A 16,406-nucleotide genomic window follows, 5' to 3' on the forward strand; every position below is an offset into this window, starting at 1 on the left:
TTCCATGCGGCTGGGCATTGTCCCCACAGTAAGGCCCTTGGCACCCATTGTTCACCCTTGTGCCTGCTTATGCAAGGCTGGGAAATACGGGAACTGCTCACGCACAGGCTTGAGGTAAGTGTAGCCCAGAGAAAGTGTGTTGGGACCTTTTACTGTCCTTAATATCTGGTGACTTTTTTTTTTTGATCCCACCAGGCAATACATAGGGGTTCCTCCTGGCTCTGCTCTGCACTCAGGAATTACTCCTGGCGGTGCTCAAGGGACCATATGGGATGCTGGGAATAAAACCCGGGTTGGCTGCGTGCAAGGCAAACTCCCTCCCTCCTGTGCTATCGCTCCAGCCCCAATATCTGGTGACTTTAAGTCTGAGTGTGCGTTACTGCTTGGGTGGCCATTTTGTTTGTTTACTTTCACTTGGGGGCCACACACAGCAGTGCACAGCACCTACGCCTGGCTCTGTGCTCAGGGACTGCTCCTAGCAGGCTCGGGGAACATAGGTGCTGGGGTCCAGCCCTTGTCACAGCATCGTGCAGTCGAGCGCCCCAGCCCCCAAGTAACTCTTCCTCATGTCCACACCCCCCTTTATTCACCTGGCCTTATGCTAACACGTATGCTGCCGGAACTGAGATGTCCTTACGCCTGTACTTTTTTATTCTTCACGGTCTGGGAATGGACACTGGTTGCCAGAGGGAGTATGTCCAGCCTCTCTGTGGGGATGACAGACTTGGGGACCCAGGGAGCAGCAGTGCTCAGAAACTGTTCAGGGGTGGGGGAGGCTATGGGGAGGCCTGGATCGACATAACATTCCTGTACATGTGCACATATGTGTATTCATATGTATGCATATCCATGTCCATTTCCATATGAGTGTGTGTCCGTTCATACCTGTGCATATCTTTTCCTATATGTAAGCATGTGTCCATTCCTGTGTGTGGGTGTGTCTATTCTTGTGTGTGTGCACGTTTCTGTTTCTATATGTGTATGCATGTGTCCACTCTTCTGTGTGTATGTACATGTCTGTTCCCTACATGTGTGTATGTACATTTCCATTCCCTTGTGTGTGTTTATGTGTCTATTTCCTGCGTGTGTGTGTACGTTTCCATTTCTCTTGTGTGTGTATGTCTCCATCCCCTTATGTGTGTGTATGTATGTGTCCATTTATCTCCTGTGCATGCATGTTTCTGTGCCCTTAGTATTTATGTGTATGTGCATTCCTTAACATGTATGATATACACATGTCCATGTTGTCCTGGAGGCAGAGGACTCTCCCTGTGCTCAGATGTGACTCACATCTGGATAGCCAGTGTAATAGCATGCCAGGTGTGTATGAACAAAGCGTGTACCTCAGACCAGGTAGCCAAGAACCGAAGAGAGTGGATGAAATGCTGGAGATGATTGGGAGTTGGCAGAGATGTGGGGGGTTGGGGATGTTCCAGGCGATGAGAATAGCACCCACCAAGGTGAGCGCAGAGAATGGAGAGTATTTGAAGGTCCCAGAGCAGGCTTGTCCAGCAGACTTGGGTGCCCCAGAGCCTTGTGTCCTACTGAGCTAGACCTAAGCCTGCTGAGGGTTCACCATTACGTCCTTCTCAGTGGCCAAGGGTCCAGTCCCAACCTGGGGAGTAGCAGCTGGGGTTCTTAGGACAGCATGGAACATACTAGACACTGCCAGATGAACTGGAACGACTCTGGTGCTGGGCTGCCACCGCAGGTGTGTGCTTGGCTCGAAACCTGGGAGAGCAGATGAGGACTGACAGCTGTGGGGTAGATAAAGACCAGGACCTCTGCACGCAGAAGGCTGGTCCATGCGTCTGGTTACTGCTTTAAGGAACACAGAAGCCCCAGTCGATGCGTTCTGGGTGTGGGCTGTGCACAAACGTATGCAGGATTCCAATTAGATGAGTGTAGTCCCAACGCCTCTGGTTCTGAATGATAGTGAAGATGACTGGGTTGTACCTGTATGCAATTTTACCTTACGTTGTTTATGACATGGACGGGAGTCTTATTTTTTCCTGCTTTTTTTTATCAGTGGGTCTGGACTGGATACCAGATCATTATCGTTAACTAGAAAGACCCTGCCCGTGTGGCTTAGGGGTTAGACATTAAGTCTCGGGGGTAACTAGGAGCCCCTGGATCATTTCTCCTGGCCTGCGTGGTCAGGTTTGCATGCTGGAGAGAGATCACTGGCCAGATCGCAGGCCCGCCTGAAGAGGGAGGAGTCTCTTGCTTCATCTGGAGGACAGAAGCCGAGAGCTTGACAGAGATCTTGGTGCTTGTACTAATTATCTGGGCCGGATGGGTGCTGGCAGTGGGGTGTGCCCCTGAGTCGGGGCTTCATTTACCTTACACACTTGGAGTCCAGGGGCCCCAGTGCGCCTGTTGGCAGAAATGCCTTCCCCACGCCCTGGAGCTTCGGGTCTGATTTGAAGGAAGGAGACCCAGGCCAGAGGTGAGACCTCAAGGGCACCAGTGGTTTTCAAGCTTTGGGAAGGGAATGTTAATGTCTGGGGGGCTGGGGGGAGGTGAGAAGCGGGAGCGGGTCAATGACATGTAGGCACTAGTGGTGACAGAAAGTTCTTGTAGAAGCTAGGAAGGGAACAGCCAGATAGGTAAGGGGAAGCCTGGCTGTCAAGAGGCTGGAGTGCCAGTGTTAGAGATTTCCAGAAGGGGGTGAGATAACCTGGTGGGCGAACAGTTCCCATCGGATTTGACGCCAGGGTCAGATTGTTGACCTTGTCAACAGCCATTTTGGGTTTTTGTTTTTGTTTTGTTCACCTGTCAGGAAAGACCAGGGTAAGGGGAGTTGAGTTGCTGAGTTTCAGTTTGAGGGATTTTAACAACTTTGTTTATCTATGTTATTTTTCCAGTTTTTATGGCAGAAAATTCCCCATAAATCATAGGACCAATTTTAAAAGATTTGTTTTGCTACTATGTTAAAATTTGCATTGGCTTTATGTCTAAAGTTCATTCATATCAATGTAATCAATTATTTCTTTTTCTTTTTGTTTTGGGGTTACACAGAGGTTCCTTGGGGCTACTCCTAGCTCTGTGCTCGAGGGTTGCTCCCAAAGGGACTTAAAAGACCAGGCAGTGCCAGAAATTGAAACCGGAGCCTCTGGCTCGCAAAAGGTATTTATTTCCACAAGATGCTTGTGAAAGCAATAGTAATGTTACATCTAATCAGAATGTTTGATTTATTGATTTAGAGTTCCAGAGGGTACGTGTAGGGAAAAGAGGGCAATGTTAAATCTCAAAGTTAGAAAAATTCATTCAAATGTTTTAAATTTCTCTCTTAATTGGGGGTGGTGGCGTGGGGCCATGCCCAGTGATGTTCAAGTGTTTCTTCTGGCTTTGCACTCACAGATCACTCCTGGTGCTGCTCAGGGGAGCATGTGGGGTGCCGGAGATCGGATCTGGGTCAGCCGTGTGCAAGCAGGCACCCTACCCTCTGTACTATCACTCCGGCCCCTAGATTCGTTTTTTTTTAATTTAGTCAGGACAAAATAGCTTTTTTTTCCCTGAGTCTTTATTGCTTGAAAAACAAACAGAAACCACTCTGATTAGTTCCAGAGGAGACCTGGATTAAGCTATCGCACAGCTGAAGCAGATGACAGCGTATTTTAGTTCTCTGAGTGTGAGCGGCCAGGCGAGGCAGGGCGCGCTCAGGCTGGGTCTGGGCTCACCCTGCCCCCACAGCCAGCCCCATCGCCGTCTCCCTCCCCGCGGCAGGATAGATTCTTTGCTAACTGGACATTGCAGATCCCACGGGAACAGGATTCGGTCCTGTTCCGTCGGTGATTGCTGCCAAGGCTATCTTCTTACTCATTTGCCTTGGGGTCAGGAAAGAGCCATGCCCATTTCTGTGTGAGGGCCTCGCTAGGCTCCTTAGCCCTCAAGGGTCACGAGACAGGGAATCTGGGTGCGTGTGCCCACGACATGTGCTGTGCACGGGGGTGCCCGGGGAACGGGCCGTCTGCTCCCTGAGAGCTGAAGAGACCTGCTGGCTGACAGGGGCTGAGGAGGGGAGGAGGGGAGGAGTCTGCAGCGTTCCCGAGGGACATACACTTCCCAGCAGCTGCAACTCAGACACGCATGCCACTGACCTCTCTGGAGCTCAGGTTGTCTGTGCTTCACCACAGAGGAAGAACGTGTCTGCCCTCATGTGCCAGAGAGACATGGCTCGCGCCCTCCTGCGCGTTTTCATCCTTTGCTTTACTCTCGGTTCCCTTCTCTCTGGTCCTTCCCCTTCCTCGCTGTTGTTGTTGTCAGTATTCCTGGTACAGCGGTGGGGCCACACATGGGCCTGACTCTGCCCAGCACACTGTCGCTTACACATGTGCTGGCCAGGAGGCACCTCAGCTGAAGGGACACTGTGGGGCTCACAGGGGCCTCAGCTGAGGGGACACTGTGGCTGTGGTACTTCCCAGAGTCATTCAGCCGGGAAGCTGAGGGAAGCGTGTAGGAGGACCCTGTAACCAGGGCTTGTGGGGCTCTCTGGGGTCACTGTGGTGCTTGTCCACACTCCTCAGAGGTCATACTTCTGTGTGACACTCACACCTTTCCAGTGATTGTGAGCTTTAGGGTCTTGCCCCTTTCTTTGGCATCACGCACGCTTGTCCGGGATGCCAGGACCAGAGCCCACAGAGCTGCCGGAGTCCGAGCAGGACCCTAGGGTCATGTTGAAGACTTTTGGGGCATCCTGGACTTGAATTTGTGACTGCGCTTCCGCAAGGTGCTGTGAGTTCTCAGAGACTCCTCTGGGCCCTTGACCCAGAGTTCAGAGATAGTCTAATGATGCCCCAGGATATTACCTGGGCACTCCTGGTTGTTTTGTTTGTTGAAAGGAAGAAAAGCAGTAGCAGGAATTGAGATCCCCTTGAATGTGGTGCCTTTGAAGTGATTCTGACCACGCCGTGAGTTTTGTCTGCTGTGTTCTTGTGTGAATTAATCCTTTTCTGTATCTTGCTAAAATTTTTCTGTGGATTCAAAAAATAGAATATATAAAATCAGGGCCCAGAGCCATGGTGTAGTGGGTAGGGTGCTTGCCTTGCACATAGCTGACCTGGGTTTGATCCCCAGCACCTGTCTGGCCCCCGAGTCTCACCAGGAGTGATTCCTGAGCAATGCTGGTATTGCCCAAAAAACCAAAGAGAAAGAAAGAAGAAATAGACAATCAGCTCTTAGTTGCTTAGCGCCTCTTGAGATAGTTTCCTGTGAGAGTTCTGCCTTGGTGACCCAGACCTTTGAGTGTTATAAGGGACACATGCCTGTCTGGTTCCTGTCTCTCCCCCTGTCCTGCTCTGCCCTCTAACACTGAGGCACACAGGCCTGGGCTGTCTGGATTTGTGAGACACCATGACTGGTTTGCGTTGGCTTCAGGCAATGACAGTGCTTCCCTGGCGTTTGCACCTGCTGCAAGAGAGCGCGGAAGTCCGTCCAGCCAGCAGGAAAAGGGGCGGATGCTGTAATTCCGGACCAGTGCCCGAGACCTCCGCCTGCCCCTCCCACGGGCTGTTAGCCACAGCAGCTGTTACCTTAACTGGCATTTCATGTCTTATCTAGCTGATCAGGAGGGTATTTGAAAGGGAACACAGTGTTCTGGTCCATTTCAGAAAAAAGAGGAAATCTTAGGGAAGGGCCACAATACAACAGGTATGGCATTGCTATGGCGTGGCCAGCCTGGATTCGATTCGGTAGCCCCCCCCCCCCCCGAGTGCAGAGCCACGAGTAACCCCCGAGCATACCAGGTGTCGCCAAAAAAGAAAAAATAGGAAAAAGGAAAAAGAGGTCATCAAAGGAACAAATGTCAGTCAACTCTTGAAGTTACCTTCTAACAGTTAAGGAATTATTAGGTGTAAAACTTGTGTTGGCTCAAATATTCTTAAACCAAAATCAAGACTTAAAAAGGAAAATGATCCAAGAGGTCCATCCTTCATACTGCCCAGGTTCTCAGAAACTAGACATGGAAAGGAAAAAAGAAATGTATTAAGGAGCTCAGATGTGGCTCAGCTTGGCACATGGGGTTTGTAGTACCACCAAAAAATTATATATATATATAATCCATGTGTGTACATGTTTGTATTAAAAAATATTAAAGGAGGATAAAAATTATATGTAAGCAAATCTAGGCACTTGGCAGACAGTCCTCAGAAGCCTGTACTCAGTCCCTGATTTATGAATGTGAGGAATTTGAGGATTGGAATATGGGGAGATAGTGCAGAGGGGTGGAGAGCATGCTTTGCATGCCTGGGGCCCCGTGTTGATTTCTGGCTTGTATTGCTCACCCCTGCACTGAGGTAGGCCTTGCGGTCCCTACACACAGCTAGCAAGGCTGTTTCTAAAATGTCTTATGAGAGTGGGCAGGCAGGGAGAGAGGCAGCGAGAGTGTGTTTTTGGCTAAACAACATTGAAGTTGTGGGTAGTGAAGATCGTACTGATAGGAAAGTGCAGACTCTCATTCTGAATTTTATTTTTGAGGCAGGGGCGGGGGTGGGGGATCCCCAGCTGTGCTCAGGAGGCCCAGTCAGTGCACAGATCTGAGGAGGCAGAGCTGTGCTGGCAACCCCCAACCCCACCCCTTCCTGCAGAGCCATCACCCTACACTCTGCACCAATCCTGTTCTTTGCCCCTAAGAAGGTCTGATGAGGGCACCAAGTGTGGCCGAGCATTTCCTGACATCACAGCCACCTCAGATGACTCTGTTGAACATCATATTCGTCGCGGTTCAGATCTTTTCAAAGACCACACCTTCATCATTATTTTTTTATTCACACAAAAATAAAGATCAGATTCATCTAATTCACAGTTTGCTCTTGTGAATCTGACCCAGCATCTTGTATGTTAAGGTTCCAGAGGCATTAGTAAATTTAGGAAAGAGGCGACATATGTCTGGGCCTGAAAAGGTGGTTGGGGACAGGAGAAACCACCATCTGTCACTTGTTGGTATCTTATTTTCAGAGGGGAAAGTTTATATGCACTAGGAGCTCATTAACAAGTGCTAGTCCAGAACAAGGAATGGTGTTTCAATTGAAGCATTTTTTTTTTTTAGTTTTTGGGTCACACCAGGAGATACACAGGGGTTACTCCTGGCTCTGCACTCAGGAATCACTCCTGGTGGTGCTCGGGGGACCATATGGGATGCTGGGAATCGAACCCAGGTTGACCGTGTGCAAGGCAAACGCCCTACCCACTGTGCTATCACTCCAGCCCCCAAGCATTTTTTTCTTTTCTTTTCCTTTTTTTTTTTTTTTTGGTTTTTGTTTTTGGACCACCCCCAGCAGTACTCAGGATTTAGTTACTCCTGAATGTGCACCCAGACTTCAGTCCTGCCAGGCTCAGGGAACCATAAGGGATGCCAGGGATCAAACCTGGCTCGGTCACATGCAAGACAAGCACCTCTGTACTATTTCTCTGGTCCTGTTGGAGCCGTTTTTCATGAGACTTTGGCACAAGAAGAGGGGGCCGATGGGAATGTTCATGTGGCTGTTATGGACACAGCTTCCACCCTTCTCTCTGCAGACCCTTGATTCCCAGACTGACCAGCGCTGTGAGGGCAGGGCACACTTCTCCATCCCTTTCCAGAGCACGGGCTGAGGGGCCAGGGTGATGGGTTCTAATAACTTGGCTCCATTTCCCATGTGCTTGGATGACAGGGCCGTCCCTCTTTGTGACCCCAGGGAACTGAGCACAAGCTGGCAGCAGACTGCAATGGCCTGACTATGTGCACAGAAAGCGCAGTTTGCCGACCCCAGCATCACTGTGCCCTCACGAACAGAAACCCGTGTTTTCCAAAGGGATCACCCAGGACCCACGGCAGTTTCTGCTGGTGGGCGTGGCAGCACGGAGAGAAGCTCTGAGACAACGCAGATGGTTTCCTGGTGGGGCCTCCCCCTCCTGCCTGCTGCAGCACGAGCAGAGCCGAGAACACGGCAAGGGCCTCTTCATCTGGGGAGTCATTGCCAATACATGGGAGGGGGGCTTCAGCTCAGTGCAGCCAGCAGGAGGGGCTCCTCGGTGTTTGGGCTGAGTTTCTCAAACTGACCCTAGTGTTGGGCCAAGTAATAGCATGACTCCACCCTCCAGTGCTCACTTCAGCCTGTGGCATCTGTGCTCGTGGGAACAGGGCTGTATTCCAGTCTGTGGGGACAGAGCTCTCTTTAATTAAGCTTCTGGTTTTATTTGCAGTATTTTTTGGAGGGTGGGCAGCTGGAGTGATAGCACAGCGGGTAGGGTGTTTGCCTTGCATGTAGCCAACCCAGGTTCTATTCCTCCATCCTCTCAGAGAGCCCAGCAAGCTACCAAGAGTATCTTGCCCGCATGGAAGAGCCTGGCAAGCTACCCGTGGCTTATTCAATATGCTAAAAACAGTAACAACAAGTCTCACAATGAAGATGTTACTGGTACCCGCTCGAGCAAATCGATGAGCAATGGGATGACAGTGATACAGTGATTTAGAGGTCATATATTTTTATTTGATTTGGGGGTCACACCTGGCGGTGCTGAGGACTTACTTCTGGCTCTGCGCTCAGGAATCATTCCTGGCAGGGGCCCAGGGGATCACATGGGTTGCTGGGGATCAAACTCAGGTCGGCTGTGTACAAGACAAGTGCCCTGGTGCTGTATAATATCTCTTCTGCTTTAAAGATAGTGGGGTTCTTCTCCGGGGCTGTTGGGGAAAAACATGTGCTTGTGGTGGAGTGTGGGGCTGCTGTAGGCAGCAAGTTTGCCCTTTGAGCCACTCACCAGCCTAACCTAATTTGTTTCTAAACCGTCTTTTGAAAGTGATTCCATCTGTGGCGGATACGATTGTCTATTATAATGACATGATTCTGCCCGATCGGCTTGCTCACGACAAGTTTTCATCATGCTGTCATGTGAAATCGCAGCCCCAGTCTGAACCCTGCGACCTCGCTCCTTTTCCTCCCGCTGAAACTGAGGCGTTCCCACAGCAGCCGAAGCCCAGCCCGGGCTGAGGATTGGCATGGCAGGGCAGCAGCAAACGCTCCGTAGCCGCCTGCTCCCCGCCCGTGGCCCCACTGAGGGCCTCTGAGGGTGCGGGATTGGCGTGGCGAGGCTTCCTCTCGGCCCCGAGCTGTCTGAGCTGAGCACAGCGCCCGGTGGTGAATAAGCAGTTTCCGCTGCTGCTGCTGCGCGCGGTGCTCCGGGCTGCTCGGTCACACCCAGCCTGGCTCTGACCGAGGCTGCTGCTCCAACCAGAGGATGGTGGCTCGGGAGGAAATAGCGCGATTCTGGAGTCTCGAGAGCCTGCTGCTGGGTATGTGCATGGAGCGGGCTGCTGGGTGCAGACCCCCAACCCCAGCTGCCTGCTACCAGCCTTGGGTACCAGGGCACGGGTGGTGGTAGAGGGAATGTCAGAGAAGCAGGTTTTGTTTACGGTACCGCTGTCAGCATAAAGTGGGAGATAAGGAGAATCAGACATGGGCAGCTTTCCAGTTACAGAGCCGGTTTTCATGTACTGGTTTTTTACTTCTGTTGCTTGAACTTCCTTTATTTAGAAGTTGATTGTTAGGGTATAGAAAAGTTTTCCTTGCTGACTTGGGAGGGGTCAGATTGAAGGCTATGAATTGTTTTTTCAAAAATATAACATAGGGTGTTTTCAAAACTGATGTTATCCAGTGTTTGGGTTTTGCTTCATTCTTTATCACATCCTGATGTCAGTATTTTTGTGAGTATTGCCCACCGGGCTAGTGCTGTCTAAGAGAAAGGAACGCGGTGTGCTTACGCTAGAAGTTATATGTAATTTTCAGGAATTAAGAAGGGGAAAGTCTCACCGGGTCAGAGCTGGCTGCTGCATGTGGATGTGGCAGGGCAGTGGTGGTACAGCGGGGAGGGCATTTGCTTTGCATGCAGCCAACCTCGGTTTAATCCCCAGCATCTCGTATGGTCATATGGTCCCCTGAGCCCTGCAAGGAGCGATTCCTGAGTGCAGAGCCAGGAGCAAGCCCTTAGCACATGCGATACAGCATGCATGTGTACACACACACACACACACACACACACACACACACACACACACACACACACACACACACACTTGTTTCTGGCTTTTGCTGGCGATCAGTGCAGTGATCAGGTTGAGATAAACAGGAATCAGAGTGACGGCTGACAGGCCCCAGGGCAGTGATATGGCCGGCAGTTGGCGAGGCTCCGTGTTTGGGTTGGTTTCCTGTGCTGGTTGAGGGCAGACCCAGAGCTGGTCAGGTTTCTCTATGTGCTGGGTTGTGGAAACAAGGCCAGCATGTGCTCGGTTCCAGTGAGAAGAGTGCAGCTAGGGAGGAACACGCAGTGCGGTGATGTCTGCGTTTAGGCTGACTTGCCCCCAAGTGCCGGTTCAGCTGAGCAGCAAGGCCCCGTGGCTCCGGGGCCCAAAGTGCTCTGTGCAGCAAGAGCAGAGCTGTCAACTGCTCATCTTGCACACCCAGTGGCAGGTTCACAGGGCTCCCGCGACTCCTCCCCCATGTTGCTCCTCTGCAGCTGGGTTTGTGGTCCAGCCACAGCACACACCTAAGCGAAGGCCGGGGGGAGACTCAAGGCAGAATACTGTCCCCTGCGGGCCAGGCCCTGTGTATGGACAGACACCTCGTCCACACCTCTTCTGTCCTTCATCACGGTTGGATGTGTCCCACGTGCTCTGTGGCTCAGGCTGTGTCTGTGTGGTGGACAGGCCAGAGCAGGAAACGGGGACTGCCCCGTGTCAGGGCAGCGGAGGAGCAGGACGCTGACACTGCTTGTGGCAGTGTTGTGAGGCGGGAATGGTGGCAGCAGGGCCCTGTGGCAGAGGCATGCAGCCCTGCCGCTGGACAGCAGCATTCCATGGTTGTTTTGAGCCACAATTTTTCCACTGCAGGTGGACAGTAATGGTCCCACATGCAGGAACCCAAGATAGCACCGACCCACAGCACAGAGCTTGGTGGACAGGAGGACACTGCTGTCCCCGGGGTCTGCAACACCCCCAGCTTTGACTCTGGAATTGTGTAGCTGTGAAGCAGTGTTGGGGCTTGCTGGCCAGAGGAGACCTGGGGAGCAGGCAGGGAGGGGGCCCCACATAGCCACAGGTGACTTCTGAGAGGGGAGTCGATTGCAGGCCACAGGCCACAGGCCAGAGCCCAAACTGAGGGCTTTGGAATGGCGGGAGGAGGCCAGGTCTGAACTCACTGGGTCGCACGGCCAGTGACACTGCTGGGACTCCTCGGAAGGGAGCTGGGTATCCACATTACATTCACTAGGGTGTTGGGAGTGAGCTGAAGCTCCCCGGAGACCCAGCTGGCTGCTATCTGCTCTGGGGCCTCCTGCCATCACAGCACCCCAGCACCTACGTATCGATGGGTCCAGCCTTTAACTTTAGCTACAGAAGAGGGGACACTCCTGGGATGGCTTCAGATACAAGCCAGCAGAGCATTTGTGGAGCCCAGAGTTGCTGTCAGGACTGCACGGGACTTGAGCTGGTCCTGATGGACTTTAGCTGCCACATGTCCTGAGTGCGTGTCAGACTGAGGCAGGAGGTGTGCGTCCCACTGTGCTTTGCCATGGTGAGCCAGTGAAGCAGTGGTGAGGCCAGCGTGGCCCTGTCAGGGGCCCTTTAACCTCTCGCCAGAAGATTTGAAAGACTGAAAAATTCAATTTGCGGGAAGTCATGTGCAAGTCTGTATGAAGCAGGGTAGTGATTTTCCTGCCAGTGACATCCTAAATCTTCAAATAATGAAAGACGTTGGGTGCCTTGCTGAAGTCCACTTACACTGACAAGGAATATGGGCCTCGGCCTCGAGGAAGGTCTGGCAGAAAGAAGTCAGGGAAATGACATACAGACACAGAAATAAGTGACTAGCATACTAAGGTCAACAGTGAACATCTAACACCAGTCCAGAAGTGTGGTCCTCTTCTGAAAGAGGTACGCCTCCTGTGCTTCTTGGACATCAGGGACAAGTGCAGAGGGAGGAGAGACCCAAGTGCTGGACTCTACTCCAGGGAGTGAGTGAGAGCTCTGGGGCTGAAGGAGGGAGGGAGCTGCTGCTTTGGAGGCAATTTGTCTGGGTGGAGAAATAAACTTAGATGCAAGGATCATTCTCTGGTGACTTAAAAAGGTTGAAAGTGGTTTAAAGCAGGAATTTCCTTATAGTTGTTTTGTGTTTTGGTTTTGGGGATCAAACCCCGCAGTGCTCAGGGTTTATTCCTGACTCAGAGTGATTCCTAGGGATCATTCCTGGAGAACTCAGGGACCCTGTGTGGTGCCAGGGATTAATCCTGAGTCCCTTGTGTGCATGGCAAGTGTCTTCCTTGATGTATGATCTCTCCGATAGTACCAAAAGCAGAGATTTTTAGAATAAACTGGTATTTTCCAACCTGTGACTGGCTGCATGGACAGGCAGCAAAAGGAGAACAAATCCTGGAACAAATCTGTGTAGGAGCATCTGAGTAACTTCCGCCTGAAGTGCTTTCCCGCTGCTGGAGATTAAACCCAGGTCCTTCATGTGCAAGGCCCAGGCTCTCTCTCCCACTGCGCCGTGGCCCAGCCTTAAGTCCTCGTGGCCCTCACCCTGGGCCAAGCCTGAAAGCATTTAGAAGGCTTCTGTTGAATATTCCCTCTCTGCCCCCACACCAGCTCATCTTAAGAACCTGCTCTTGTGGTCCAGTTAGGGTTTGCCATGTTGTCCGTCAGGCCTGAGAGGCTTAAATTCCGCTGTCAGGGGCTGGAGCAATAGCACAGCAGGTAGGGCGTTTGCCTTGCACGCGGCTGACCCGGGTTCGGTTCCCAGCATCCCATATGGTTCCCTGAGCACCGCCAGGGGTAATTCCTGAGTGCAGAGCCAGGAGTGACCCCTATGCATCGCCAGGTGTGACCCAAAAAGCAAAAAAAAAAAAATTAAATTTTGCTGTCAGTGAAGCAGGAGAGAAAATGTCCCTGCTGGATCCTGAGAGTCAGGTGAGCCCCTGGGACCCAGCCTCATGCCTGTTCAGGTGCCTGTGTAGTGTTTGGGCCACGCAGCAGCAACCCCCAGGAGTTTCAGAAATTGCTTTGTGTGTGTGTGTGTGTGTGTGTGTGTGTTGAAATTCGGAAGTAACCCCAGCAAGTCTGGCGATCAGCAGGAGGTTGTGTATCAGCAGATTCTTGTCGGTGTGGGAATTTCCCTGAATATAGTCATGTATAGGGAAATCCCCAGGGAAGAAGCCCTGGCTGGGGATAGATGAGATGGGTACTTTCTTCCCAGAGATGAGCAGGAGCAGATTCGAACAGCAGAGCCAGGAGGTGTGCCGGGGAAGAAGCCAAGGTCTTTGGCCTGCCTGTTGAATGTTTTTTTACATTCTGCCACTCTGCTCTGAAGCCCTCCAACGTGTTAAACCAAACCAGAAGAAGACTTGCATGACCTGAGCCAGATTCCCAGCAGGCTGCCTGCTGGGCCCTGCCCCCTCCTTGCACAGATCAAGCTTCTCCGGGAAGTCTTCATGCTTCGGCATGTGTTAGAAAATAAGTTTCCATTCTGGTGCTGTTTGATATTTCCTGTCAGATAAGCCATCTTTAAAACCAGTGATCAGAGAGCTAGTTTTCGCAGAGGTGAGATCCAGGATCAGAGAGAAGTTGGTTGCTTTTCTGCGAAGCGTGGAAGCTGTTGGAGCACATGCTTTAAAAATTACTTGTTTGGGGCTGGATTAATAGTACAGCAGGAAAGGTGCAGCTGACCCAGGTTTGATCCCCAGCATTCCATCTGATCCCCAGAGCACTGCCACGAGTGATCCCTGATGCAGAGCCAGGAGTAAGCCCTGAGCACTGCTGGATCTGGCCCCAACACAACAACCAAAACCCCCAAATCAAAACCAAATTGACTTATTCTCTTTGATTTAAATGATAGCATCTTTATGGAGACCTAGTTGGCCAAACCCGGACAGTGGTGCTGGAATGCCACATCCCTGGGAAATTGTTTGTTCCCCTACCAAGGAAGGATGGGGGAGTGAGGGTCCCCAAGCACAAACCTCACCTCTGGCTGTGTAAGGACAACAGTGCCAAGGCAGGAAGGGGGCCACATCCAGTGCCCAGGGACCTCTCCAGAAGGATTTAATATTGTAATGGTTGAGCAGAGAGGTTGCAGTCAATATGTTTCCTCTGCATTGGGAGACATTGTACTTGTGATACCCTTGTCAGGATTGTCACTAACCAGATGTGTGAGGAGCTCAGTAAACATTACTCGGCCTGGAGGAAGCTTTGAGGGGGCTGGACTGATCTCCTTTCGCTATGAGTTTAGGGTTTTCAAAGTCATTGCAGTTTGCCAGCAGTCTTTGTCCCATATTCCCAAGTTTTTTCTCAAAGTTGGTCTTTCCATGCACTTCAAATAAAGATCATGTGATCTGAGGGTGTGGAGAAATCCGAATCCTTCCACACAGTCGAGAAAACTGTGGAAGCTTGTTCAAAAAAGTTAGAATGACCGTATAAGCCAGCAATTCTTTCTCAGGCTGTAAGTGCAAAAAAAAAAAAAAAAAAAAAAGGCCAAATCCACAGTCACAGTAGTTGGGAAGTGGAAACAGCCTACATTTCTGTCAGCAGGTGCCTAGATAAAGGAAATGCGGTAGGCGAGTGAATCTGCAGAAAAGCCCAGGTATGCGGGACCTGTGGCTGAAATCTCCAAGCTTGCTCGGAGTAGGAAGGGGCCTCCTCCCCACATCTCCCAGGGTTACCAGTAGTGTGGCAGTCACACCCACAAAGTGCCCCTGGCGCCATATAATCTCATCAGCAGCCAAGACCAGAGACTCAGAAATAAAGTTCCTGGAAGAGAACAACATAGGCCTGACCCATGAGTAAATCTGCTGTATAATCATATTCTAAATTTTAGAATTCCTGGAGAGACCGCTCATACTCTACACCACTGATATACCAAGAGTAGCACACAACATTTGACTGGGTTTAACAAACACATTTGTAATCTCCTATACTAGGGCTTAATGGCTCTAGGATGAAGTACAACAATCTCCATATACTTTCCTCTAAGGAAACTTTATTGGACCATTTTTAGCAGATTATTCATAACAAGCAATATAAAATTGTTTTGGATCTGCTTTGGGGGACTGGCATGATCACACAGTGGGTAGGGCGTTTGCCTTGCATGCAGCCGACCTGGGTTCAATTTCTCCATCCCTCTCGGAGAGACTGGCAAGCTACCGAGAGTATCCCACCTGCACGGCAGAGCCTGGCAAGCTACCCATGGCATATTCGATATGCCAAAAAGAGTAACAAATCTCACAATGGAGACATTACTGGTGCCCACTCGAGCAAATTGATGAACAATGGGACGACAGTGCTACAGGGCTGCTTTGGGGGGCACTGTTTGGGATTTGGGGTAGAAGCATTCGAAATATGGTAGTAGGAACGTGCAATGGTGGTGGGATTGGTGTTTGAATATTAAAGCATTAAATATTAAATTAATGAATTATTGTGAACAACTTTAAAAATAAAATAAAATTTTAAATAAAAAAGTGGCAGGGCTGGAGCAATAATACAGCAGGTAGGGTGCTTGCCTTGCACGTGGCTGGCCCAGACTCCATGCCTGCCACCCTGAGCACCATTTAGAGTGCTCCCTGAGCACAGAGTCAGGAGTAAGGCCTTAGTACCTTCAAGTGTGGCCCCAAAACAGAAATAATGTCTGCAAAGATAGAAGGGGCATATAATTAGGATCAGCGTTCTGTGGGCAGAGTGTGTTTTGCAAGAGGGAAGGTTCTGGAGCTCTATTGTGCAAGGTGAATATGCTTAACACTCCCGAGATCCATGCTGAAACTGAGTGAAGAATGCAGACATCGTCTTTGGTTTTATCAAGAAAGAAACTTGGTTCACTGTTTCATGACTAGATGATGTTCATCCCTGGTAGCACTGGTGGACTCCACTTTGAGAATTTGCACTGGGGTTGCTGACGTTTCTGAAAGTATCTCCATCAAAGGACCCTGTTACTAACCTTAATGTTTAGTTGAAGACTAGAAGTCCAAGAAGCTCACTGCTCTGTGGTCTGCAGTGAGTTTGAAGAGCCTGCCATTGGCCCGAGCTGGCGAGCCTGCTCCTGAGCAGAGCTGAAGAGGACAGGGCACCCGTGAGGAGAGACTGTGCCCAGTTTCAGAAATGCACCATCTGCTTACAGCAGCCTGGGTACCTGTGTGACATGGCAGATCACTGTCTTCACTTCTTATGAAAATGCTGAAATTGTTATTGACGAGAAGCTGTGTTCAAGTACCACATAGTGGCGTGGAGCACTGGCCTGGATCTGGGCACACAGAAACTTGCCGGCAGATTCTTCTTCCCAGAGTCCTAGGGCCACAGGAAGCCTGGGAGTGTCTTCTGCCTCCAGCCCCACCCGTTGAACAGCAATGCATCTCTGAGCCTGTTGGCACTTGGCAGTTCAGTTAGAAACAGC

At 50.8% G+C, this 16,406-nt stretch overlaps 1 protein-coding gene across 5 annotated transcripts in view; it reads left to right on the top strand.

Annotated features, from left to right (window-relative positions):
• SPATA13 (spermatogenesis associated 13) overlaps positions 1-16,406 on the top strand; it is a 329,725-nt gene that overhangs the window by 290,830 nt on the left and 22,489 nt on the right. Inside the window, exon 1 of one of the 5 annotated variants that reach the window (XM_055136736.1) lies at positions 9,121-9,274. The exons of the other annotated variants lie outside the window; for them this stretch is intronic. Within the exon in view, the coding sequence (XP_054992711.1) occupies positions 9,220-9,274 (55 nt within the window). The 5' untranslated portion in view covers positions 9,121-9,219. Of the gene's footprint in view, positions 1-9,120; positions 9,275-16,406 lie in introns of those variants that run through there. 5 annotated transcript variants of the gene reach the window in all.

This window comes from Sorex araneus, chromosome 1 (genome assembly GCF_027595985.1).
Source record: "Sorex araneus isolate mSorAra2 chromosome 1, mSorAra2.pri, whole genome shotgun sequence".
Taxonomy (NCBI): Eukaryota; Metazoa; Chordata; class Mammalia; order Eulipotyphla; family Soricidae; genus Sorex; species Sorex araneus.